We start from the raw sequence: 24,969 nt of genomic DNA on the forward strand, positions 1-24,969 counted from the left end.
AACTCACATTTCAGGAAGATAGTGGTATTTTTGAAGAGGATCTTTCCAAAACTAAAATAATTTTTTCCCTGCAAACATAAAGGAGAGAAAGGTAATTAGCATGAGATCACTTTAATTCTCAAGACAGAATATAAATAGTATAAAAACTTAAATTTATAAAATGTTCAAGTTCATTTTCTTAACAAAAAAAGGCATCAAAAACCTCCCTTTTAGTAAAATTCCACCATATCCATATCCAAACTGCAGAATTCTGAAGCTTGGTACCGACATGATTTTCCCCCCACAGGCCATGAGGCAAGGACTCCAGAAGGAAGGCTGCTCTAAGTCCCAACTTAAATCGTCACAGGAGGTACTCCTTAATCAGCTCATCCCCTTTACTCACTCATCACTGGCCAGAATAACCAATCATTTCTTAAAACAAAAAACAAAAACTATTCTATGAGAAGATTGTCAGATTTAACTCATTTAAGTAAGAAGTAAATACCTCAAATTGAGAACCTTAAGATCTTCACCAAATGAACAAAAGCTATAATGCTTGCTATATAAAAGCTCAAATACGTTCTGGACATTCCAACCAGCGAGCCGAGCAGAATGAAACAAAAAGGCCACCGTGGTTTTAATAGTACAAATACTTCTCGGCAATTACTGCCTACATCTGATTTTTGTCTGCTCACAGGACGATAGCTCTTACTCAAATGAAGTTTGGGAGGGGGGGATAGAAAAGGTAAACTTATCTATGTAGTTAATTACCCAAAAGAAAGACTAGCCATACCATATCAAATTTTAGGATACCATTTCTTCCATTCTCATATTAGAATACATTTTTTTTAATGCCTAAGCTTCCTAATCACACGGCAAAGCTTAGAGTAACCATTGCAACTTCGTTTAAGTAGAAGTAAGCAGCAACAAAAAAGTGCAGAAGGGAAGAAAGACGCCCGTTCTGTAAAACTTCAGCGGGAAGAGAAACTCTTCGTATATATCAAGTTTACCTGTCTCAAGTCAGGCACTGAAAGTTCTCTGACTTTGCTAAGAAACCGTTCCACCACTCCTGACGGGGCCCTGACATTCCTGCTAAGCTACCCACAGAAGTTCACGGCTTTCCGCTCGCGGGAGGTGGGTCCCTGCTAACCAACGACAAGGACACTCCCAGCGATCCCACCCCTTTGGAAGAGGACTTCTGCAAACCCTCATGGACCCCTTGGGCCGCCGTAGCCCCACCCCTTGCTCCTGCAGGCTCAGCTTCGGAACACTCACCGACGGCATCGGAACGTGCCACTTGGATCGATCGGCAGCAGCGGCGGGTACCGGACCTACCCCGAAAAGCGTCAGTGGGGACGGCTGGGCCCCCAAAAGAAGAATGACAGGCAGCACCTGAAGCCACGCAACCGCCGCCATCTTCACAGCCACGGAGTGCCAACCCAAAGCATTTCACCTTCTTCCGGCTCGTCCCGCCCTCTTCCGGCTCTGCTCTGGGGGCCGGATCATCCGGGCCCTGGAAACCTCGCGAGGCTTGTTTGTTTTGCGACTCAGCGGCCCCTCCCTCCTGAAGTCATCACCCCTTGGTGCGGGGCTTTGGAAAAACTGCGCAAGCGTCGTTCTGTCATAACCTGGTCACCTTGTCCAGTTCGGACGAACTCCAAAAGCCACTCTGCCTCGTTCGACTCTTCTCTCTCCCAGTCCTTAAAGGGTTTGGGGACCAGGCAAGCACCCCATGTAGCGTTTGGCTCTCTCCTCCTCCTGTGCGCTCCAGCCCTGTATCCCGCCCAAGTCAAAGTCAGAACTCCGGGCCAGAAGTCTGGGAAAGCCGTAGCAGTCTGCCTGCCTGTTTGGGGTTTTGGGGTCTGGTAGTGAGTTCTCAGTGTCTGGAGGTAATTAAAGACTGGAATTTGGCGGTGGTGCAATGTAAGCGGTTCCTAAACTAGATAGTGTAATAGCTAATCTTTTTCAAAAGCCCCTTGTGACCCTGAAAAGTAGGACACTACTGTAGGGTTTGGAAGGAGAACATAAAGCTCCAGCAAAGACCTGGCCAGCACTTCCCAATCAAAATTTAAAACGGGGAGAAAGTGGGTCAGTTTTCAGTATACATGCGTGACTGTCACTGAGCTAGACCCGCCGACCCTTCGCCCCAATCAGGCGGGCTGTCTAGGTACTTCCTGGCTCTCAGCCCGTAGAACTCTGTACACGCCCCCGGTGCCGCAGAGACAGATTTGGTTCCTAACGAAAGTAGTTTCTCATCAGCCACTCATTACCAAGAAATATTTGCCAAATAAAATAAGTCCCTGTAGAAACACTCGTTTGGGCCTAGAAATTTCTGAAGGAAGAGTCGCATTGTCACTGCTTAAGTGCCGGAAGGGACTCCTGTTTCCCAGAAACTTGAGGATGGTATTGTGCTGGCGGTTAATTTAGAAAGAAGCCTATCCTCGTTTTGAAAAGATCGCCCAGGGACTTGGACTGAGAGCTGTGAGCCTGTCAAGTGACTTGGAAGCCATGGAAGTATCCGAAAAAGAAATCAGGTAAAGACCCAGTGATCCGTCAGGGACTGACTTCGGGGCCCATGGAGGCAAACAGTATATATAGTACCTTAAAATATCTGCCAGCAACATTCTGGCTTTGAGGGTTTTATTGTTTGATTGCATTTCTTATTGCATGCTTTATATGTGTGCATTTAGTCTTTATCTTTTTTTCCCTCAGTCCCCCCCCCCCCCCGCCCATTAGTTGATATTAATAGCTAGACCTTCATAAAATACTTTGAGGATAGTTAACAAAACTGGAAAAGTTGTGATCAGAACGCTAACACATAAATTTTAAGCATGTTGCTTACCAAGTTCGGCTATGTCCACCTCTTCCCATATTTTTCCAGAGCTCATTCTTCAAAGCTGGAAAGAGGAGACTGGAAATTTCTTAATCTTTGCACACTTGATTAAAAGAAACAATAACAAAGACTGAGTCAATGAAGGATTTGATTACTTCCATGATAAACCATTTTTTAGTATGGCCAAGTGTATCTGTCTGGGCTTGTTTTCATATTTTGCAGTTGGTGTTCAATCATAGCTTTAATCATGGACTTGCTGACTACAGCTGCATTCAGCCACACCTCTGTGTGAAAGCCAGTGTCCCCTTGACCCACCCCCACCTTATACCCTGTAGTTGTTTTAGTATGTTAAATACATAATCTCAAATAGCAGTATACATACATCTTATTCATGTTCTATTCCAGAAACATCTTTTCTGGAAACTTGGTTTTAAAAAGCACTGTCACCTAGATTGTCAACATCATATTAGAAAGTTAATGATTTTTCTTTTATACCTCTTTCTAATTCTGGCACCTTGCACATACCTCTGTGTAGCATTTGTCAGGTTGATTTGTGATTGTTGGTTAGGTTCTCACAGAAATCATGGACACCATCCTTCAAATCTTCCTCAGAGCCCAGCACTCAGTAAGAATATTCTGAAAATATTTTGTTGAATAAATAAACGAATGGATTGTTTTCTTGTTTGATTTGGTTTTTTTGTTTGTTTTTGCTCCCCTAGATTTTATGGTTATAGTGATGGACTCCCTTATTATTTTATTTTACTTATTTTTTTTAATTGAATTTATTGGGGTTCATTGGTTAATAAAATTATATAGGTTTCAGGTGTACAATTCTATATAATACATCAACTGTATATTGTCTTGTGTGTTCACCACCCCAAGCCAAGTCTCCTTCCATCACCATTTTCCACTCATTATTTTAACAGAACCCTTTCTCGTAAATGACAGTGCTCTTTTTCTATTGCTTTCAGAGTAATCTCAGAACTTCATGTTTATTCTTTACCTTGAGTGATTTTTAAAAATATCTTGTTCTACAGCACATGTTATTGTGTTATGTTATGGCCACAGCACAATTTTGCATTGCAGAGGTTTACTTCCTATGTTCGTGCAGTAGTTAGAGAAGGTACAAAAATTGGATTCACAAAACCTATGTAAAATAACTTTCTTAAAATGTCTGCTTATTTAGTGTTGAAGATGAAGCTGAGGATAAAAACGTTTTCAAAGACTGCAGCAAGATTGCTTTCTATAGGTAAGGAGAGGAAATGTATTACTTAGATCAAAACATTTCTGACAGCCTGGCTGGTGTGGCTCAGTGGTTGAGCATCGATCCCTGCACCAGGAGGTCACTGGTTCAATTCATGGTCAGGGCACATACCCAAGTTGTTTGTGGGCCAAATCCCCAGTTGAGAGGCATGCAGCAGGCGGCCAGTCGATGTTCTCTCTCATCAATGTTTCTATTTCTCCCTCTACCTTTATTTCTCTCTTAAAAAAAAAAAAAAATCAAGAAAAAATTTTTTAAAATATTTCTGACAACATTTCAAAATTTATGTTTAATACATTTTTAAGAACTGGGCTTTCTAAGGAAAGAGCCAATTAGGAAATTCAGTGATTAAGGAATTTATCAGACATTTGCCTTTAACTTTATATACTTACTACTCTAGTATTTAAATTTTTCAGTAAAAGAAAAAAAACCAAAAATAAATAAATAAAATTTTTACTAAAAAAGTAGTTTATTTTAAAAGTCAAAGTTTTGCCCTGGCCGGTTTGGCTCAGCGGTTAGAGCGTCGGCCTGCGGTCCCGAGATACCCGGGTTCGGTTCCCGCTAAGGGCACCTACCTCGGTTGCAGTTTGTCCCCGGCCCTGGTTGGTCGTGCGGGTGGCAGCCACTCGATGTGTCCCTTTCACATTGATGTTTCTCTCTCTCTCTCCCTCCCGCTCTACCTGAACAAAAAAAAATGTCCTCGGGTGAGGATAAAAATAAATAAATAAATAAAAGTCAAAGTTTTTTTTAAACTGATGTTAAAATTTTATGTTATTGAATAGATAATAAGTTCATGTGGTTAAAAAATCTAATAATATGAAAAGATGTACATTGAAAAGTATTCTTTTCATTTCTGTTCCCTTCCACCCAATTCCACATCTTGTCCTTGTAACCAGATTTATTAATTTCTTACTTATATTTCCAGTACTTTTTGTGACTGCATATACTCTTATATCACCACCCTTCTTACACCAAGTAGTTTTCTAGACCCACTTTTTTTTTTCTGCTTCATGGTTTATTCTCAAGATCTCTGCACGAGTATATGGAGATTGTCCTCTCTTTTTTATAGCTGTATGGTATTCCATTGGGTAGATGTACTGTAATTTGTTCATTTTTTCTTAGATTGCTAGGTTTTGGGATTGCTTTTCTATAATAGCTCTACCACAATGAAAAGCTATACATATGTCATTTCCTACACATGCAAATATATTTATAAGATGAGTATCCCAGAGTGGGATTACTGGGTCAAAGAGTAAATGTATTTGAAATGTTAGCTATTACCAGATATCCCTTCATAGGGACTATATCATTTTGTACTTCCATCACCACTATATAAAATTGCCTGTTTCCCTAGAGCCTTATGTGATCCTGAAATTGAAAGCAAAAATTGCATCATATATTACAACTTTCTAATTTGTTCACACTGCTCTAGAGGAAGGAAATTGTATCATTTTAATTTGAACAAGTACCTTAGAGGGAATTCTGCAGTGAACTCCTGGTCACCCTGTTAAACCACTAGATTATATTGGATTTCCACTAGAAATGATTGCGTTTCTATTAAATTGTACATTTCATGGAAAGAAAGAGTGAAATTAATACGCTAATAAAAATCATCTATGAAAACTGCCCCACCTTCTCAATAAAAGGGACAAAACACTATCTTTGAGCAGTATTATGTCGAACAATTTTATTAGTATTTTTCTTATTATTACTAATTTTATTAGCACTTTAATAACAAAGTACTCCTGTTAGTACTTTATTGGTATACAAATACTGTCTGTGTGCAGTGCACTTACCATCATAGTAAATTTTAATGACTTCCCCATGGTAATATAGTCTATTGGATGCTGACAGTCACAAATAATTCTCAGACATCTGTATACTTTGCACCTGTAGGCGTCAGAAACAGCAGCTCTCCAAGAAGTCCACCACCTATCAGGCATTACTAGACTCAGTCACAACAGGCAAAGACAGCACCAGGTTCCAAATGATCAATGAAGCAACTAAGGTGAGAGACAAATATTTCTACAGAGAATTATTTATTTCTATATTTATTTGGGTTGAAGTAAATTTCCACAAAGGCTAATTAAAACTATGTTTTAAAAATAAATTTTGTTAGAGCAATACTATAATCTTTTTCATAGCTACACTTACATTACTGTAAAAGTAATATGAATATCAACAATATAGATTTTCTGTGTACCAGATGTGCTTCTAGATGTTTTACAAATATTATTTCCTTTTCTTTCTTTTTTGTTTTGTTAATCCTCACCCAGGGATCTTTTTCCATTGATTTTCAGAGTAAAAGGGAGGGAGGGGGGAAGAGAGAGAGAAACATCAGTATAGGAGAGACACATCGATTGGTTGCCTCCCACACAACCCCAACCAGAGCTGGGAATTGAATCTGCAATCCAGGTATGTGCCCTTGACTGGGAATCAAACCCCTAATCCTTCGGTCTGTGAGCCAATGCTCTAACTGCTGAGCCAAACCAGCCAGGGCTGTTATTCCTTTTAATTAGTCTTCATAATACATCTAAAAAGCACATTGTATTATCACCAATTTTGGCTCAGCCACCCTCCACACAGATAAGGAATTGAAGTCTAAAAAGTTACTTGCTCAAAGCCACAGCTAGTAACCAGAATCTTTACTAGTGACAGCTGGTAACCAGAATTTTCACCTGCATCTGTGGACTCTATCAAGCACCCATGCTCTTTCTATCACAGTTACACAATATACCGTTGGGCGTGCAGCATGAGCATGGTGCAGATTCAGTGAATGACAATACCTCAAAATGTGGGTGGGCAAAGGAAGCAAGGGACTATGCAGTTGAAAAACCTAAGTCACAAGTGTTCCATCTCCCAAGCTGCTTCACTAGCAGATCATCATAGTTTTTATATACTGAAAAGGTTAAAGCATTTTATATTCTAAGTCCTTTTCCTTACCTGTCAAGTCACCAGACTACTTCAGATGGGTCAGTCATGGAGAAGGTCCTATGGGCTGGGCTAGGAAGTGTGACTATGCACAAATACCTGACGCTCCCAACTTGACCCTCATTTTCAGATCCTCCCCCATCTTTGAAAGGCATTCTAAACTTCTAAAGTCTTCCAGACCAATCTGTCTTAATTGTTAACTCATCAAACTGAAAGATGTAGTTAAAACCAGGTGTTCTAGGTTCCTAGTAGCTTAGCAAGTAACTCCACCAACCCCCTAAAAAATCCAATTTTGGGGAAGCAGACTAAGAAGAAATCCCCACTTTCACTGCAAAGCTGTGAGAGGTTTCCTTGCAACTACCATAGCTCTGGTCCTATAGTACCGCACTGAGGAATCTCCTCCGAGAAGACAGAACAAAGATTACCCCGTAAAATCAGAGGATTCCCTATAACATTTGTAAGGCCTTTAATTTAGTAAAGGGTCCCAACTTATTCCCAGACAGGAGAAGCAATTACACAATGAGGAAGGCTATCTTCCTAATGAAGTTTTAAAGATTTTGGCTGCTACATGTAAGAAAGAAAGATCTCGTATTCTTTGAGACTACATGGAGGGACCTGGAGAGTATTATGCTAAGTGAAATAAGCCAATTAGAGAAAGACAAATATCACATAATCTAACTTATTTGTGGCATATACTGAACAGAAAAACCTGATGAACAAAATAGACCCAGAGACATAGAAAGGAGTATGGTTCAGACTGACAAACTTCAGAGGAGAGAGGCGAGGAGTAAAAAGGAGAAACATCTGTAACAAAAATAAATTAATAAAAATAAAATTTCATAGGTACAGAATTTTCTAACATAGCTTCCTTGCCTGAATTCAAAACAGAGACTAGAATCATATCAACAGTTCTGTGTTCTCTATCCCTGTTCCCTGTCCCCAACTTCTGGTTACTTAAGGATATACTTATGGGGGCAGTGCTCTTAGTTCATCTCTCCTAACCACACAGATGGGATGGTTAGCTTTTCTCCAAAATTTAGTGAGGCTTCTTATACCACCCATTTCTTTCTGGAAAAATGTGTCCCCTTTGAGTTCCCAGCTTCTGATACCCCTGAAGCCATAGATCCTCTACTGCTGATCGAAATCTCCTTTTGTAGCCTAGTTTGATAGCTATTCATGGGAAAACATGGGGCAGCAGTAATTTCTTTCCTAGAGAGCCACTTGCCATTTGCATGTGGTCTAATAGCCTGACACCCAGCCAGACACCTGTATTCAGGGTTAGCAGAGGCAGCTGGCTCCAGGAAATGCAAAGAGTCCACCAGAGACCTTCCAGGAGTCATTAGGCCTGCTACCAAATGTCAGGTACCTTTCCTGTCTCATTTTTCCTGTCATTTATTCATTTGCTGTCCTCTCTCCAATGTGTCTAACCCTAGAGAGTTGTAGCTGTCATTCCTTTCCATCCTTGGGGAGGCTTAGTATATGGAGTACCACTGGAACAGTCAGTGTCATGATGACACATGCTGAGGCAAAAGCACCCTGAATACCAGTGTGGGCCAAAATGCAAACTCTCAGTACGGCTTGATACCAGTGCAATTAATGGTAGAGCCCCACATATGGCCTTTTATAATAAGACTATGGATCAGTTTCTCCACACACACCTGTCTTTGGATCCTGCAAATGTGAGGGATAATGCTGTTCAGATCAGATGCCAGACCCAGAACCCACCAGATCTGGATGATGCCTTTAATGGAAAAGAAACCACAGTCCAGGAAAACCCACAGGATCTCAGCACAAGACAACACATGGCTCAGAAGGGTCAAACTGAGGAGCTCAGCAAGCAAGGACAAGTTATCCAGGATGTCAGCAACATGGCTCACAAGACTGAGAACTTTGAGGACCCTTGGAACAGACTTCATTTTCAGGTATTGGAAATATCAGGGCTTCCTAGGAAGCCACATGCTCTGATCTCAAGCAAATGCATGCAAATGTATACTTTTGGGGAGGTCACCCTGAAATTCTGAGCTGAGCTCCATTTTAATGGCCTCATAGTCACCTGGAGCTGAGATGACTAATAGGGATTTAAGATGTTATGCCCTCTGTCAGTTTGATAGGGACCAAAAAGATCCAGACACGATTTTTTAAAGTTGTCTGAACCTTGTATCCCACTCACTGCATGGTCAAGGAACCTCTGTTAGAGGTTATTTTGGAGATGAGATAGGTGTTTCATGGTGATTGCACATTAGGTTATAGTATGGGTGTGGTCTGGAGATTTAAAACAAGCTGCATACATCCACTTATTCAGAATAACAGTTTTTTATTTCAGGTTCAGAGAGACAGAGCCAAAGTCTAAGAGGATCCTTTTCAGCTCACAGCTACAGTTCTCAGATTTCACTGATGAGGCAGATTCTGACAAACCCAGCACTCTTCATGCCTGCCTCCCCCATACCCTTAAAAACACTTAAAGCAATAACTTTATTAGCAAAATCTGTTGTTAATTTTTGAAATCCTTCCCAATCCTCTTCCCATTCCCCTACCTCCAATCAGCCTCCTATTAAGCATCCAGGAAACAGAACCATGCTTCATTCAACATGGTCTTAGCTCTGGCAGCCATATAAAATACCATAGACTAGATATCTTAAAGAACAGAAATCTATTTCTCACAGTTGTGGAGTCTGGAAGTCCAAAATCTAGGGTCTGTCCAGGACCCTATTCCTGGCTTACAGATTGCCTTCTTACTGTATATTTACATGGCAGAGAGAACACTTACTTTCTGGTCTCTTCTTGTAAGGGCACTAATCCCATTATGACCTCATCTGAACCTTTCTGGTCTCTTCTTGTAAGGGCACTAATCCCATTATGACCTCATCTGAACCTAATCACCTCCCAAAGACCCCATCTCCAAATACAATCACACTGAGGGCTAGAGCTTCAACATGTGAATTGGGGGGTGGACACAATTCAGTCCATAGCAAACATGATGTTCATGAGACCCAGTAATTTTATAGTACGAACTGAAGTGTTGCCCTGTGTGTTGTCTCCCAATCCTACTCTGGACATCTACACTTTGAAGAAGAGTTGGTTGCAGATTCAAATGCAAAAGTTTTCTCAATAGGGTGCCAATGTAGTATCTTACCTATTTCTGATGACAGAATAATAAGGTAGATATTGATAAAGAAACTTCCAGAAGAAAATCTAAAGAGAAAGGAGTTATCAGTAAAGTGTTGTCTGCTTTTTTAGAACTGTTTTTGCTGCTGCTGCTGCTATCAATCTTTTTACCTTCAGTGAAAATTTGACCTGGATTTAAAAACACAGAAGATCTAGTCGTACGACATCAGAGCAGGAAAATGTTTGCTATTTTTTGAATCTAGCTAAAAAGCCACAAACCTGTCTTTGACCTACTTCATATTGCTAACTTTGATGCATTCTCACGATATGTTTACTTTCTTTGCAGCCTGTTTGCAAGTTTTCAACAGAGACAACACTTCTAGCAGCTTCTCCAGGAGGTTACCCCTTGCCTCTTCATCTAAACCTTACAGAAATGGGACTTTGCCCAACCAGCCACCTCCTCAGCAAATGAGGGACAACTACCGTTTGTTAACCAATAATGTTTCTGCAGAAATATCCAGAACAGGCAGCTAATTTGGAAACTGGCCAAACAATCAGAAGCACACCTGGACAGGCTAATTGTACTTGGGGAGTGGGCATTAGCCCTGGTGTGAACTTGCTAATATTCTCCGTAGAGAATCAGTGCTTGCAATAAACCAACTGGCTGCAACTGTGGAAGGGGCAGTTGGTGCCCTACAGCAATTTAGTGAAATCTTAGACCTTTCTGTGAATCCTGGGAGGTCTTGATCAACAGCTGAGAGAGATTATTGCTCACTCTTCTAGATTAACTGTTCCTTATAGTGTAGTAGAGAGACCTGGTGCCAGAGGAAAAAAACAAGAACTCTATCCATCAAGGAGAACTTGATGGGGTCATAATTTCCCTTCTTAATACCCACTGCCATTTAAATGTGTGTTTTAGGACCATTTGTTATCTCAGTCACAGTCTCTACTAGTTAGGATTCCCAGTTCTGGGTGAACACAAAGTTTTCATATAATTGTGATCAAGCCACTACTTGACTATATAGATAAGGCTGTTTCTACCACTATGATTTTTACAACCTGTCTGATATTTTTGCCCATGTGGCCAAAACATCTAGACTTATGAATGTCAAACTACCAAGTTTGTACTGAGTATGGGAGAAATAAGATACGAAAAGGAAATTAATATTCTTTCCCAGACTATGAGAGGTAAGCCTCTGAATAAAGGTTCATAGAAAACCAAGTAGAGACTTGTACTAAAATGAACCTCCAAAATGTATTCCTTTCTCTGAGGATTTAGCTCATCTTCTCTGTGTAGGTGAACATTTACACTTCTTAAATTTTTAGGGAGTAAAGCCCATGCTGTCCCATGTGATTTAAAAATTTTAGTTGTGTGTTTCTTCACTTATTTTACGTGAATCCTCTTGCAGCAATTTGAGTGTATTATCTAAGTATTAACATAAATAATTTTTAGTGTAAGTGATATAAATTCCTTAACTTATCTTCTTAACATATTTTTTTCATTGTCATTCCTAGTCATCACTAATGGGAAGAGAATGGATCATTTATTTGTATATTGTTTTAGATAGAAGAACATAACATTCATGTGCAGACTTTTTGACAGAGCAAAGTTTTGGTGGAAGAATTGGGTAATAACTGGCAGTTAAGAAGCACAGGGAAGTGGTTTATAAACTGTCATCCACAGAGCCCTGAGGATTCCATGGAGGTGTTGCAGGGCTCCATGCAGGGAGGGGAGGGGGCTTAAAACTAGGGGGCTGTGAGTTACTCCCCACTATCTTCAACCTGAGTAGCTTTACTTATTGGACTTCTGAGAGTCCACTGCTGTTAAAAAAAATTTTTTTTAAGCCACCAAAAATAGCATGAGCCAGGTCATAGGATACTAAGGTCTAAGGAAATGATCTGCTTGGAACACGAAGCTATGTTGGTGATTAGAGATAAGAATGAATCTAGATACTGACCTTGAAAAGGGTTACCTAATTGGAACAGTTGGCTTGCTTTATTAAGTTAAAATGACAACAGAATGGGGCTTTGACTCTGCTTTGTATGTTTGGTTGCATAAGGTCATTACTTTAAAAGCAGGGTTATTACCACTTCCTCTCATATAATTTAGGATTTTTTCTTTAGATGCAGCCTGAAGAACAAAACATACAGACCAGTCTTTGGTTTTAAAAAGCAATTAAAAAAAAAAAAAAAAAGCTATTTTACTAAAACTGGAAGGATCTCCTAGTACATAAACAAATGCAATTTGTTAATCATATGTAGACAAACAACCCATATACCCTGTGCTTAGCATTTTTTTTTTTTTGCCCATTTTTGCCTACCCAAAGTCCCTGAAGGCCCTGCTCAAGACCCTCTTCCTCTAGAGATGTCCCAGAATCCCTCTGCTTATAGTCATCATTAATACTCCCCTTCCTTGTTCTCCCACAGCACTGTCCTTGTTCTTCCATCGCTAGTTCTTTATGTTTACTATGTACATTTTGTCTGTAAATTGCAATCTCCCTAGGACTATAGCCATCCTTTTCACAACAAACAGCACAACACAGTATTAGATGCCAAATAAAAGTTAGCTGAATTGAATTTGAGAGAAATTCAATTCAATGGAAATATATGTCTAATTTGGGAGCAAATATGTAATCTAACAGGATTTTAGCTTTAGATACATTTTCTTTTTTGTGTTTTTTTTGTTGTTGATAGTTTAGAGAAAGAGGAAGGGAGAGGGGGAAAGAGAGAGAGAAAGAAACATTGATGTGAGAGCAAAACATTGATCAGCTGCCTCCCGCATGCCCCCTACTGGGGATCTAGCCTGCAACCTGGGCATGTGCCCTGACTGGGAGTCAAACTGGCGACCTTTTGGTGCATGGAACAATGCTCAGTCAACTGAACCACACCAGCCAGAGCTAGTCACATTTTCAAATTTAGAATCTGACAACATACTAATTCAAATCTACAATAGAACTTTAAACATGTAAGCAATAATTATAGTATGATTGGAGCGGGAGAAAAGGAGAGATGTTGGTCCAAGACTACAGATTTCTAGTCATAAGATGAATTAACTTCTGGAGATCTAATGTACAGTATAGTAGTTATAGTTAATAATACTCTCTTACGTACTTAAAAGTTGCTAAAAGAGTAGATCTTAGATGTTCTCACCACAGAAAGGAAATGATAATTATGAGACATGATGCAGGTGTTAACTAAGACTATGGCAGTAATTATTTTGCAGTATATAAGCATATCAGATCAACACATTGTACACCTAAAACTTACACAGTGTTATATACCAATTACATTTCAATAAATCTGGGGAAAATAATTATAATATGATTACTAGTACAACATAACTCTGTCTTAAAAATGCCTGTTAAAGCAGCCACAGCCATTGCCCTATTTATCTGGTTACTCTTCAGTGTCATGTTACTGTTGAAGGGCCCTAACTATTTTTCTATATTCTTCAAAGTGAGGTTTTTTTGGTACCACTTTGGTATTCTCCTACTTTCTATCTCTTACTTGTCCCACGTTGTACCTGCTCAGTGCTATGTCACACAGCCTACCCAGCTTAGCCTTTCAATTAATAGACATAGTAACAATAGATGTCCCTAGTTATAACCAGAATGTGGCATCACACTTGGATTTGCAGTCCACCAGTGTGTCACGGCACACAGCTGAAAACCACAGTCTTAAAATATGTCTCCAATCTAAATGCCTCACTTTATAACCTTAATTCAGCCCCTTTTACTCACTAGGTTTTGTTGTTTTGTGTTTCAAATTCTGTATTCTCTTTACAATTCTGTGTTGTTTCCATCTCCTATTGTAAGCAGAATTTTACCTAAATTCCCAAGGCTCCTAAGAAAGCTGAGAATGTCTCAGACTCTTGAGAAAATTCCCAAGGCCATATGCCCAGGTGTACAGGAAGTACTTTGATTTTAGTGCAACGAACCTCATTTACCTATACTCTAGAGAACCCCAGCCCTGGCTGGTTTGGCTCAGCTGTTAGAGCATCGGCTTGCGGTCCCGAGAACCACAATGATGACCGTTTTACTCTATTCTATTTTCTATTCTATTCTATTCTATTCTATTCTATTCTATTCTATTCTATTCTATGTCTTGTTTCCCTTCATCTTTCATTCAGCTGGGAATCCAGTTAACTCTAGTTTTAATATCAAACTATTATTCTCTAGACAACTGTAGTTTGTCAGAGGTACAGTGGTCATATGTCCCAATTTTGCAAGAGCTATTTCAGTTTATGCCTATAATCCAATATAATTATTAACAGAGACCCTTTAGTTCTTAAAGGCCCTGGTCCAGACAATTACATGTTTGCCTAGCCATAGAACATATAGAAGGTGTTTCTTGTCTCTACCACAGATATCCAAGCAAGTACATACATAGATTGGGGGGCTTTTTTCTCCATGACTGCCATTATTCTCCAGTTTTCTTGGCCTGTAATGATTTAGACATAGTTTTCTAATTATTGTCATTTGACAATAGTTTTTGGCTATTGCAGTAACTAGAACTGACCATCACTGGGGTAACCTATGGAAACTCATGTCATATGTCTGTACCCAGGTTCCTCTTTTGGCTGAAGTTTTTGGTATAGAGGGAAATATTTTCAGGCTTAAAATCACTGAAGAGACTCCTCTGAAGCCCAGGTATGAAGTTCCCGATGTCCTCACAAGTAAGCCAAGTACTGTAAGGTAAGCCAAGATCAAGATATCTTGAATACAGCCTCAATATGTTATTTTGTCATACCTTAAATAGTAGATTTTGTATGCACTTCTTACTTTGTTCAAATCTACAGTAATTTGCAGAGTTAGTTTCCATTTTGTAAATTATCCATTCTGTTTTCTCATCATCCACCATTTGACTCATCAACACTTATTAATGAACAGAGCTGAAGCTTTTGATCCCTGCTCTCCTCACAATGCAAACAGTTGATCAACCAGACTTTTAGGAGCAAGTAGAAGTAGTATTTAATTTACTCACTCAGATTAGCAACAGGGCTCCAGAGATCTAATATAGTAGCCAAACTCCCATGCTGACAGTTAGATTGACTCATTTTTAATTAAGGGTAGTCTTGGCTGTGTAACATGTAATTTGATTTAGAGGCAGAGATTAATTAATAATCAGTGTCTAGGTGAAAAAAATCTTTGGGGATTAAAGCATTTTCATATACCTGCAGAATCTTTATCACTTCTCAGCACACTTTCCAGTGATATTTCAACTTAGTTCTGCCTGTTGATGTTGATTTCTGTTATTTTTCAAATATTATTCCCCTAAAGGAATATAAGATTATGCTAGATGCTTTAATTTTTACTACATCATCATTGTTTTATGTAGATTATTTTTCCCATAAAAATAAAAGATCAGCCCTGGCCGGTTTGGCTCAGCTGTTAGAGCATCGGCCTGCGGTCTGGAGAGACCTATGTTTGGTTCCCGCTAAGAGCATGTACCTCGGTTGCAGTTTGTCCCCAGCCCTGACTGGGTCATGTGGGTGGCAACCGCTCAATGTGTCCCTTTCACGTGGATGTTTCTCTCTTTCTCTCTCACCCTCCCTCCCTCCCTTCCTCCGTCCCTCCCACTCTATCTGAACAAAATATCAAAAAATGTCCTCGGCTGAGGATAAAAAAAATAAAATAAAATAAAATGATCACAAGATTATAAGGAGAAATTCAGTTATGGTAGAACCATCATAAATTTAAAATACATTTATTCATTGAGTTGGTACTACATGCCAATGTTTTGGAAACAGGAATTCAAAAGACTGTTCTCAAGGCTTTGCAATTTGGCAAATGATACACACACACACACACTTACACTTGGCCATAATATATTTTTTACTATCCTGGAGTATTTACTTTACTAGTAGATCATTTTTATATCTGTGTTCATAAGTAAAATTAGTTTTAGTTTTCTTTGTGTGTGTATGCATACTTTTTAAAATTAACTTTATTGTAGTGACATTGGTTAATAAAATTATATGGGTTTCAAGTGTACAATTCTATGATACATCATCTGTATATTTCACTGTGTACCCATCACCCAAAGTCAAATCTTCTTGCATCACCATATATTTGACTCTCTTTACCCTTACTACCCCTTTTCCCCACTTCCCTCTGGTAACCACCATACTTTTTTCTGTGTCTATGAGTTTTTATTAGTTTACCTTGTTTATTTATAACTTTCACTTTTATATCCTACATGAGTGAAATCAAATGGTTCTTCACTTTTTCTGTTTGACCTATTTCTCTTAGTTTGACATTCTCAAGATCCACCCATGTTGTCACAAATGGCAGTATTTCATCTTTTTTATGGCTGAGTAGTATTCTATTGTATATGTGTACCATAGCTTATTTTATCTAATCATCTATCGAAGGACACATCAGTAGTTTCCATGCCTTGGCCATCATGAATAGTGCTTCAATGAACACAGGAGTGCACTTATCTTTGCAAATAAATGTTCTCAAATTTTTCAAGTAGACCCAGAAGAGGGGTTGCTGGGTCATATGGTAACTCTATTCTTAAATTTTTGAGGAACCTCCATACTGTTTTTCATAGTTTACATTCCCACCAGCAGTAAATGAGGGTTCCTTTTCCTTTACAACCTCTCCAACAATTGTTATAACTTGTCTTATTGATAATAGTCATTCTAACAGGTGTGAGGTGATATTTATGGTAGTTTTTATTTGCATTTCCCTAATAGCTAGTGAAGTTGAGTATCTTTTTTTTTTTTTAAATCTTTATTGTTGAATGTAGAATGTATTACAGATGTTCCACATTTTTTCCCCATTGACCCCCTCCTCCCCACTCCCGCCCTGCTCCCACCTTTTCCCACACTATTGTCTGTGTCCATTGGTTATGCATATAAGTTCTTTGGTTTATTTCTTCCCACCCCCGCAACCCCTTTCCCTTTGAGGTTTGTCAGTCTAGCAATGAATTTGTGCTTCTTAATCCCTTCACCTTTTTCACCCATTCCCCCAACACCCCTCCCAACTGGCAACCAACAAAATGTTATCTGTATCTATGAGAATGTTTCTGTTCTACCTGTTCATTTTGTTTGTAGATTTCATTGTGGGTTTTTTTTGTTTTTTTGTTTTTTTTTAATCCTCACCCGAGGACATTTTTCCATTTGTTGTTCAGATAGAGTGGGAGGAGGAGGAGAGAGAGAGAGAAACATCGATGTGAAAGGGACACATCGAGTGGCTGCCATCCACACAACCCAACCAGGGCCGGGGACAAACTGCAACCAAGGTACATGCCCTTAGCGGGAACCAAACCCGGGTCTCTCTGGACCGCAGGCCAACGCTCTAACCGCTGATCCAAACCGGCCAGGGCTCCATTGTTGATAGATATGTATTCATTGCCATTTTGTTTATTCATACATTTTATCTTTTTCTTCAAAGAGACCCTTCATCATTTCATATAATAACGGTTTGGTAGTGATGAACTCCTTTAACTTTTTCTTGTCTGGGAAAGTTTTTATATGGCCATCGATTCTAAATGACAGCTTTGCAGGATAGAGTAATTTTGGTTGTAGGTTCTTGCTTTTCATCACTCTGAATATTTCTTGCCACTCCCTTCTGGCCTGCAAAGTTTCTTTTGAGAAATGAGCTGATAGCCTTATGGGAACTCCCTTGTAGGTAACTAGCTGCCTTTCTCTTGCTGCTTTTAAGATTCTTTGTCTTGAACCTTTTGCATTTTGATGATGATGTGTCTTGGTGTGGGCCTCTTGGGGTTCATCTTGTTTGGGAGTCTCTGTGCTTCCTGGACTTGTATGTCTGTTTCCTTCACCAAGTTAGGAAAGTTTTCTGCCATTATTGTTTCAAACAGGTTTTCAATATTTTGTTTTCGCTCTTCTCCTTCTGGCACCCCCAAGATGCGAATGTTGGCACGCTTGAAGTTGTCCCAGAGGCTCCTTACACTATCCTCATTTTTTTGGATTCTTTTTTCTTTTTGCTGTTCTGATTGGGCATTTTTTGCTTCCTTAAATTCCAAATCGATGGTTTGCTCCTTGGATTTACGTACTCTATTATTGAAGCTGTGTAAATTATTCTTTATTTCAGTTAATGCCTCCTTCAATTCTGTGTATCCATGATTTCTAACTGGTCCTTTTTTATGCTCTTGAGGCCCTCCCTAAGTTCACTGAGGTTCTCACTAAGTTCATTGAGCATCCTTATAAGCAGTATTTTGAACTCAGTATCTGTTAGGTTGCTTATCTCCATTTCGCTTAGTTCTTTTCTTGGGGTTTTGTTCTGTTCTTTCATTTGGGACCTGTTTCTTTGTCTCCTCATTTTGGCTGCCTCCCTGTTTGTTTCAGTGTATTACTTAATGAGAGGTATGGGGCTCACTGAGACCTGATACTGCTTGTTTGAAAGAATTTAGGAAAAACCTGAAGCAAGATCCGAGACCAGCCAATCCTATGGTTAAGCAAGTGGCAACAGCTTGGGTGGGCTTGAAAGTTGTGTGGGGTGGGGCGGGGCCTCAGGGAGTCAGCAGGGCGGGGTTACCAGTGTGAGCCAGGTTGCTGGAGTCTCAGATATGGAGACTGTCTGCCGCCCCCTGGGAAGGGCTTACTAAAGGAACAAAGACCTCTGACAGCACGTTTGTCCCTGAGAAAGCCCCCTCTCCAGCCCTCGCTCCAGTGCCAAACAGCTCAGTTCTTCCCTGTATGTCTCTGGCGCCTGTGAAGCTGCCTCCCCTCCAAGCTTAGAGGGAGAGAGTCCCATAAGTTCATGCGCGGGCCCTTTAGGGAGCTGCCTGGGGCTCCAGCCGCATCAGCTTCCCTGAGCCTCAGTTCCTGCTGGTTTTTCCAGCCAGAAGTTATGGGGATTCTCTTCCTGTCACTGGAACCCTGAGCGGGGCACCTGGTGTGGGACGGAGACCCCTCAGTCCTCAGGAAGGACCTTCCCAGCAGAGGGAGCCTCCTAATTTTTTTTTTTTTTTTTTTTTAATCATCCTCACTGAGGACATTTTTCCATTTTTTTGTTCAGGTAGAGTGGGAGGGAGAGAGAGGAACAGAGAGAGAGAGAGAGAAACATCGATGTGAAAGGGACACATTGAGTGGTTGCCACCCGCACAACCAACTAGGGCCGGGGACAAACTGTAACCGAGGTACATGCCCTTAGCGGGAACCGAGCCTGGGTCTCTCTGGACCGCACGTCGACGCTGTAACCGCTGAGCCAAACCGGCCAGGGCGGGAGCCTCCTAATTTTTATCCGCCACACTTGGGTGTGGGACCAGCCTGTCCCGCCGCTGCCCCGCCCCTCGTGCCTCTGCCCCTCCTACCAGTCTGGATGCGGCTGCTGCTTTAATTTTCATAGTTGTAGGACTTCCATTCAGCTTGATTTCAGGCGGTTTTGGATGATGGTTGTTCTGTAGTTTAGTTGTAACTTTGATGTGGTTGTGGGAGGACGCGATACCGTGTTTACCTGTGCCTCCATCTTGACCGGAAGTCCTCGAGTATCTTTTCAATATATCTGTTGGCCATTGATCTGTATGTTGTCTTCTTGGGAGAAGTGTTTGTTCAGGTACTTTGCCCTTTTTTTTTGTTTGTTTATTTTTTAATTTTTTTTTCTTTATTGATTTTAGAGAGAGAAGAAGGGAGAGGGAGAGAGAGATAGAAACCTTGATCAGGTGCCTCCTGCATTCCCCCCACTGGGGATTCAGCCCACAACCTGGGCATGTATGTGCCCTGACCGGGAATTGAACCAGCAATGTTCAACCACAGCGGCTGGGCCCATTTTTTAATTGGTTTTGGTGTTGAGTTCTATGAGTTCTTTATGTTTTTTGGATATTAACCCCTTGTCAAAGCTGTATTATTTTTTCTGTGCTATCTTTGCCATGTTTGGGGGTCAGGGTGATATTAGCTTTATAGTAAATATGGTATATTAGTTCTGCTTCTATTCCAATCTCTTTGTAGTGCAGTAGCTAGAGAGCTAAAACTACATCTCTCCACTTCCCAGATTCCTATGTAGCTAGTTTCTGATGTCATTAAGGTTCCACCAGTCAGATGCATTTACAGGTAACTTGATTTCAGAACTGAGTTTCCTATTTTGCTGTTATGGATTTGGCAGACACAGAATGGCTCTAAAGCTACACTAGTTGTGCAGTGGTTTCTTGATTTCTGGATTGCAGCAATGGTGGCATGATCCTGGAGCCCCAGCAATTGCCACAGTGACTTCTGATTACTCAACTTGCCGATTATTCCGTTGGTCATACAGTTATGTAGTATTGTTCTAGGGGTCATTTCTAGACACCCAGACAGGAACCTACTACCTTAACCCTTCCCGTGATGTTGTAAGCTCCTAATTCCCTCATATTAAGTCATTTACTTTCTACTTAAAGTAGCCAAATTTGTTTCTGTTGCCCTGGCCGGTTTTGCTCAGCAGTTAGAGCGTCGGCCTGCGGTCCAGAGAGACCCGGCTTCAGTTCCCACTAAGGGTGCGTACCTCAGTTGCAGTTTGTCCCTGACCCTGGTTGGTCATGCGAGTGGCAGCCACTCGATGTGTCCCTTTTATGTCCATGTTTCTCTCTCTCTCTCTCTATTCCTCTCTGTCCCTCCCACTCTATCTGAACAAAAAATGGAAAAATGTCCTCGGGTGAGGATAAAAAAAAGTTGTTTCTGTTATCTACAGTTGAGTCTTGGTTGGTATTGTCAGTGGTATCAGCAGTGAGTAGAAGCAACAATACTCAAGAATGGAAATATGAAGTTGGTTAGCTGATCTAGTTGGATTTGAAGGGTGTGAGGATCTGATTATCATTAGAGGATCAGATAGCAATGTTACTGGCTGAATTGTGTGCTCCCTACCAAACTTCTGTGTTAAAACCCTAACTCTTGCCCTGGCCAGTTTGGCTCAGCGGTTAGAGCGTCGGCCTGTGGTCTGGAGAGACCCGGGTTCGGTTCCCGCTAAGGGCACGTACTTCGGTTGCAGTTTGTCCCCGGCCCTGGTTGGTCGTGCGGGTGGCAGCCACTCGATGTGTCCCTTCACGTCGATGTTTCTCTCTCTCTCTCTCCCTCCCACTCTATCTGTACAAAAAGTGGAAAAATATCCTGGGGTGAGGATAACAAAACAAAAACAAAAAAACCCTAACTCCTTGTATCTCAGAATATGACTTATTTAGATATGGGTCCTTTGAAGAGGTAATTAAGTGAAAATTGGGTCATGAGGGTGGGCTCTAATCTAAATAACTGGTGTCCTTTAAGAAAAGGGGATTAGAATACAGCTAACACAGACACAGGAATGATATTTGAGGACAAAGCAAGAATATGGCCATCTTCCCCGAAGAGAGAGGTCTCAGACGAAACCAAAACTGCTGACGCTTTGATCTTACACTTGTATCCTCCAGAATTGTGAAAAAATACATTTCTGTTGTTTAACCCAGTCTGTAGTATTTTGTTATGTCACCCATAGCAGCTAGTACAACTAGTAATACACTACATCATTCCATGGCAAAGTTACTTAAATTACTAAGACCAAGAGAATTCAAAACTCTGAAGTGGCCAGGCTACTATGAAAAACTTAAGCCCTGGTCGGTTTGGCTCAGCGGTTAGAGTGTCGGCCCACAGTCCAGAGAGACCCGGGTTCTGTTCCTGCTAAGGGCACATACCTAGGTTGTAGTTTGTCCCCGGCCCTGGTTGGGATAGTGTGGGTAGCAGCCAGTCGATGTGTCTCTCTCACATTGATGTTTCTCTCTCTCTCTCTCTCCCTCTCTCCCTCTTGCTCTATCTGAAGATGAATGCAAAAGTGTCCTCCGGTGAGGATTAAAAAAAAGAACTTAAGAAATAAAACAGCAGTTTCAGGGCTTTAAATTCTTAGCACAAGGTATTGTCAGAAACCTAATAGGTTTCTATGACAATCTAAAGTCTCTAATATCTGTTGTAGTCACAAAGTCCTTGGAGCTGAAAATCAGATGCTGAGTTTGATTTCATGGTTTCCTGAATTAGACCATAAAGTTGAATGAAGTTTCATCAGGTCTGTGAATGTAGGGCATTAACTGGGAAAAGGTAGAACCCCTCAAAATTGAATAGCATCATTTGGGAAGATTTGGATAACTCTGAATACAAACCTCAAATTCCACTGAGCCTCACATTCCAGCAGAAGGGGCTCTTTCTTCTCTGATAAAGCTGACCCTCCCTTGCTTGGACATCCTGTGTAGACTTCACCTGAAATACACCATGCAAGGGGATTCCAGTGCTCCTTGTGCCTCACCCCTACCACCCTTCACTGCCTCCAGACCCACCATCAGAATCACAGCCCAACATGCCTAGGGAGCCAAAAACAGACAAACTCAGGAAGAGAAGGCTTATACACCTAAAGAATTTTATGATTCTGTATTGGCCAAAACATGGGAAATATGCATGAAAGTGATTTCTCAAGAATTTCTAGACCAGAGGAAGGAATATAATTTTAGCATCACACTAAATTTGTTGACATGGATACATGTACCAGAGAATCTAAATTTGATATGCTAGCTGGGAGTGGTTCTAATTATTTGCTTGGTTAGTTACCTATATTCTGTATTCATCTATGTTGAACTCTGCTGAATGAAGCTGAGATACTAGAAATTCCTTTACAGACTTTAGAAGAAATGATCCATAGACTTAGGGATATAAAGCAGTTGAAGTGGATATATCATATGTAAACAGATCATCTGGCCCCTAGTCCTGTTCTCCAAGAGGATCCAGAAGATAACTCCCTTCACTGAGGAATACATTGATGAGGGAACACATGGAAAGCATCGTAGTGAGTGAACATCTTTTGCTAGAGATAATGGTAGGAAATAATGCCATTAAAATGGGCTCCCTGATTTCAGTGGAGATGATGAGACTCCAGGTGGCAGAGTCAAAGTAGCAGCATTTAGTTGTTAGAGACAAGGTGGACATGTTTCCATAACATGCAGCAGGGCCTTAATGGTTAAACCCTCAGGGCAGTGAACAATAATATCGAGGAATCTGTTACACTGAAACATGGAATGACGTCCTACTTGATGGAATAATCAAGTAATTCTATTTATGTTTCACGGACAGTGAGACAAAACCTCTCAAACAATTACAAATAGAGTTAATTTCCAGAACCCGAGCATTTCCTTGAGGAGTAGGCCTAGAATTTATGGAGAAAGATGTTGTAAGGATATAATAAGAGCAAACTATCTTTCTTAACCTTCCTTAAATAAGTCTGTGACCATGCACCAGGGTGACTATGCACCAGAGAAAGAAATATCTAAAACTTGGAAGGGTTTTAAGTGCTGCTTCTGAGCTTACATAGATTCTGAGGACCCAAAACATTTTAATAGCCCACCCATCAAATAGGGGACTGAGGGGAGTCAGGTGATAGATAAACAAAGGCCTGACCTGGTTCCATCTCACTGTGAATCCAGGGGGCCAATAATCCAATCAGTGCTATTTCCTCAGTTTCTGAGTACATGATTGGAATGAGAAAAAAGCAAAATGTTAAGATTCTATGCACTAGTGTTTCTCTACTGTCTGGACCAAGGTAATGATGACGATAATAGCTAATGTTATTTAGTGCTTATTATGTGCCAGGCACTGACAAGTGCTTTGCCTGCATGATCTCATTTAATTCTCTCTTAAAAAAAAAACCTCTATTCTTTTTTAAATCATGTTTTTCAATTAGATTTGACATACAATATTACATTGGCTTCTGGTGTACACCCCAGTGATTAGACATTATATAACTTACTAAGTGATCATTCCGAAATCTCTCATACTCATCTGACACCATATATAGTTATTGGAATATTACTGACTATATTCCCTCTTCTGTACTTTACATCTCCATGACAATTCTGTAACAACCAATTTGTACTTCTTTTTTTAAAATTAATTAATTTATTTTTGTTACAGATGATTCTCCTTTTTCCCCCCAGACACCTTTCTCCCTCTCCTGCCCCCCCCACCCAAGCATTGTTATCTATGTCCATTGATTACACATACATGCATATCTCATCCCTCCTCCCGAACCCCTCCTCTGAGGTTTGTCGGTCTGAACCCTACTTCTGTGTCTCTGGGTCTGTTTTGTTCATCAGCTTTTTTTGTTCATTATATTCCACAAATAAGTGAGATCATGTGGTATTTGTCTTTCTCTGATTGGCTTATTTCACTTAGCAAAATACTCTCCAGGTCCCTCCATGACATCTCAAAATAAGAGATCTTTCTTTCTTATAGCTGCATAGTGTTCCATTGTGTATATGTACCACAGCTTTTTTATCCACTCATCTATTGATGGACAGTTGGGCTGTTTCCAGATCTTAGCAATTGTAAATAGTGCTGCTATGAACATAGGGACACATATATTCTTTTTGATTGGTGTTTCAGGCTTCTTAGGATATATTCCTAGAAGTGGGATCACTGGGTCAAATGGCAGTTCAATTTTTAATCTTTTGAGGAAACACCATATTGATTTTTATAGTGGCTGCACAAGTCTGCATTCCCACCAGCAGTGTACTAGAGTCCCCTTTTCTCCACACCTTCACCAGCACATGTTGTTTGATGATTTGTTGATGGCAGCCATTCAGGCAGGTGTGAAGTGATATCTCATAGTCCTTTTAATTTGCATCTCTCTGATTAGTGACATTGAGCATTTTTTCATGTCTCTTGGCCATTTGTATGTCTTTTTTAGACAGGTATCTACTTAGGTCCTCTGCCCATTTTTTAATTGGGTTCTTTATTTTCCTTTTGTTGAGTTGTGTGAGTATATATTTTGGAAATTAACCCCTTACCTGATGTATCATTGGCAATTATGCTCTCCCATATAGTGGGTTGCCCTTCCATTTTGATGGTTGTTTCTTTTGCTGAGCAGAAGCTTACAAAGCCACTGTAATCAAAACAATCTGGTACTGGCAC

The 24,969-nt window shown here is 40.4% G+C and overlaps 2 protein-coding genes and 1 pseudogene across 13 annotated transcripts in view; 2 read left to right on the forward strand and 1 right to left on the reverse strand.

Annotated features, from left to right (window-relative positions):
- TMEM87A (transmembrane protein 87A) overlaps positions 1-1,447 on the reverse strand; it is a 47,631-nt gene extending 46,184 nt beyond the window's left edge. For 3 of the 11 annotated variants that reach the window (XR_004959547.1, XR_004959546.1, XM_036262116.1), the window contains exons 1-2: positions 1,255-1,427; positions 8-68 (exon numbers count right to left, since the gene is read on the reverse strand). Coding sequence is in view for 6 of the 11 variants with exons in the window: in XM_036262116.1 (XP_036118009.1) it covers positions 8-68; positions 1,255-1,395 (202 nt within the window). In the remaining 5 variants the exon portion in view is untranslated. Of the gene's footprint in view, positions 1-7; positions 69-1,254 lie in introns of all 11 variants that reach the window. The other 8 variants (XR_004959550.1, XM_036262125.1, XR_004959544.1 and 5 more) reach the window with 7 other exon arrangements.
- A 124-nt stretch (positions 1,448-1,571) lies between these two features.
- GANC (glucosidase alpha, neutral C) overlaps positions 1,572-24,969 on the forward strand; it is a 92,258-nt gene continuing 68,860 nt past the window's right edge. For both annotated transcript variants that reach the window (XM_036264499.1, XM_036264500.1), the window contains exons 1-4: positions 1,572-2,513; positions 3,999-4,061; positions 5,970-6,081; positions 14,676-14,803. In XM_036264499.1, coding sequence (XP_036120392.1) covers positions 2,488-2,513; positions 3,999-4,061; positions 5,970-6,081; positions 14,676-14,803 — 329 coding nt within the window. In that variant the 5' untranslated portion in view covers positions 1,572-2,487. The remainder of the gene's footprint in view (positions 2,514-3,998; positions 4,062-5,969; positions 6,082-14,675; positions 14,804-24,969) is intronic.
- Positions 8,547-11,241, forward strand: LOC118631928 (annotated as a pseudogene).

Source organism: Molossus molossus, unplaced genomic scaffold, assembly GCF_014108415.1.
Source record: "Molossus molossus isolate mMolMol1 unplaced genomic scaffold, mMolMol1.p scaffold_m16_p_1, whole genome shotgun sequence".
Lineage (NCBI taxonomy): Eukaryota > Metazoa > Chordata > Mammalia > Chiroptera > Molossidae > Molossus > Molossus molossus.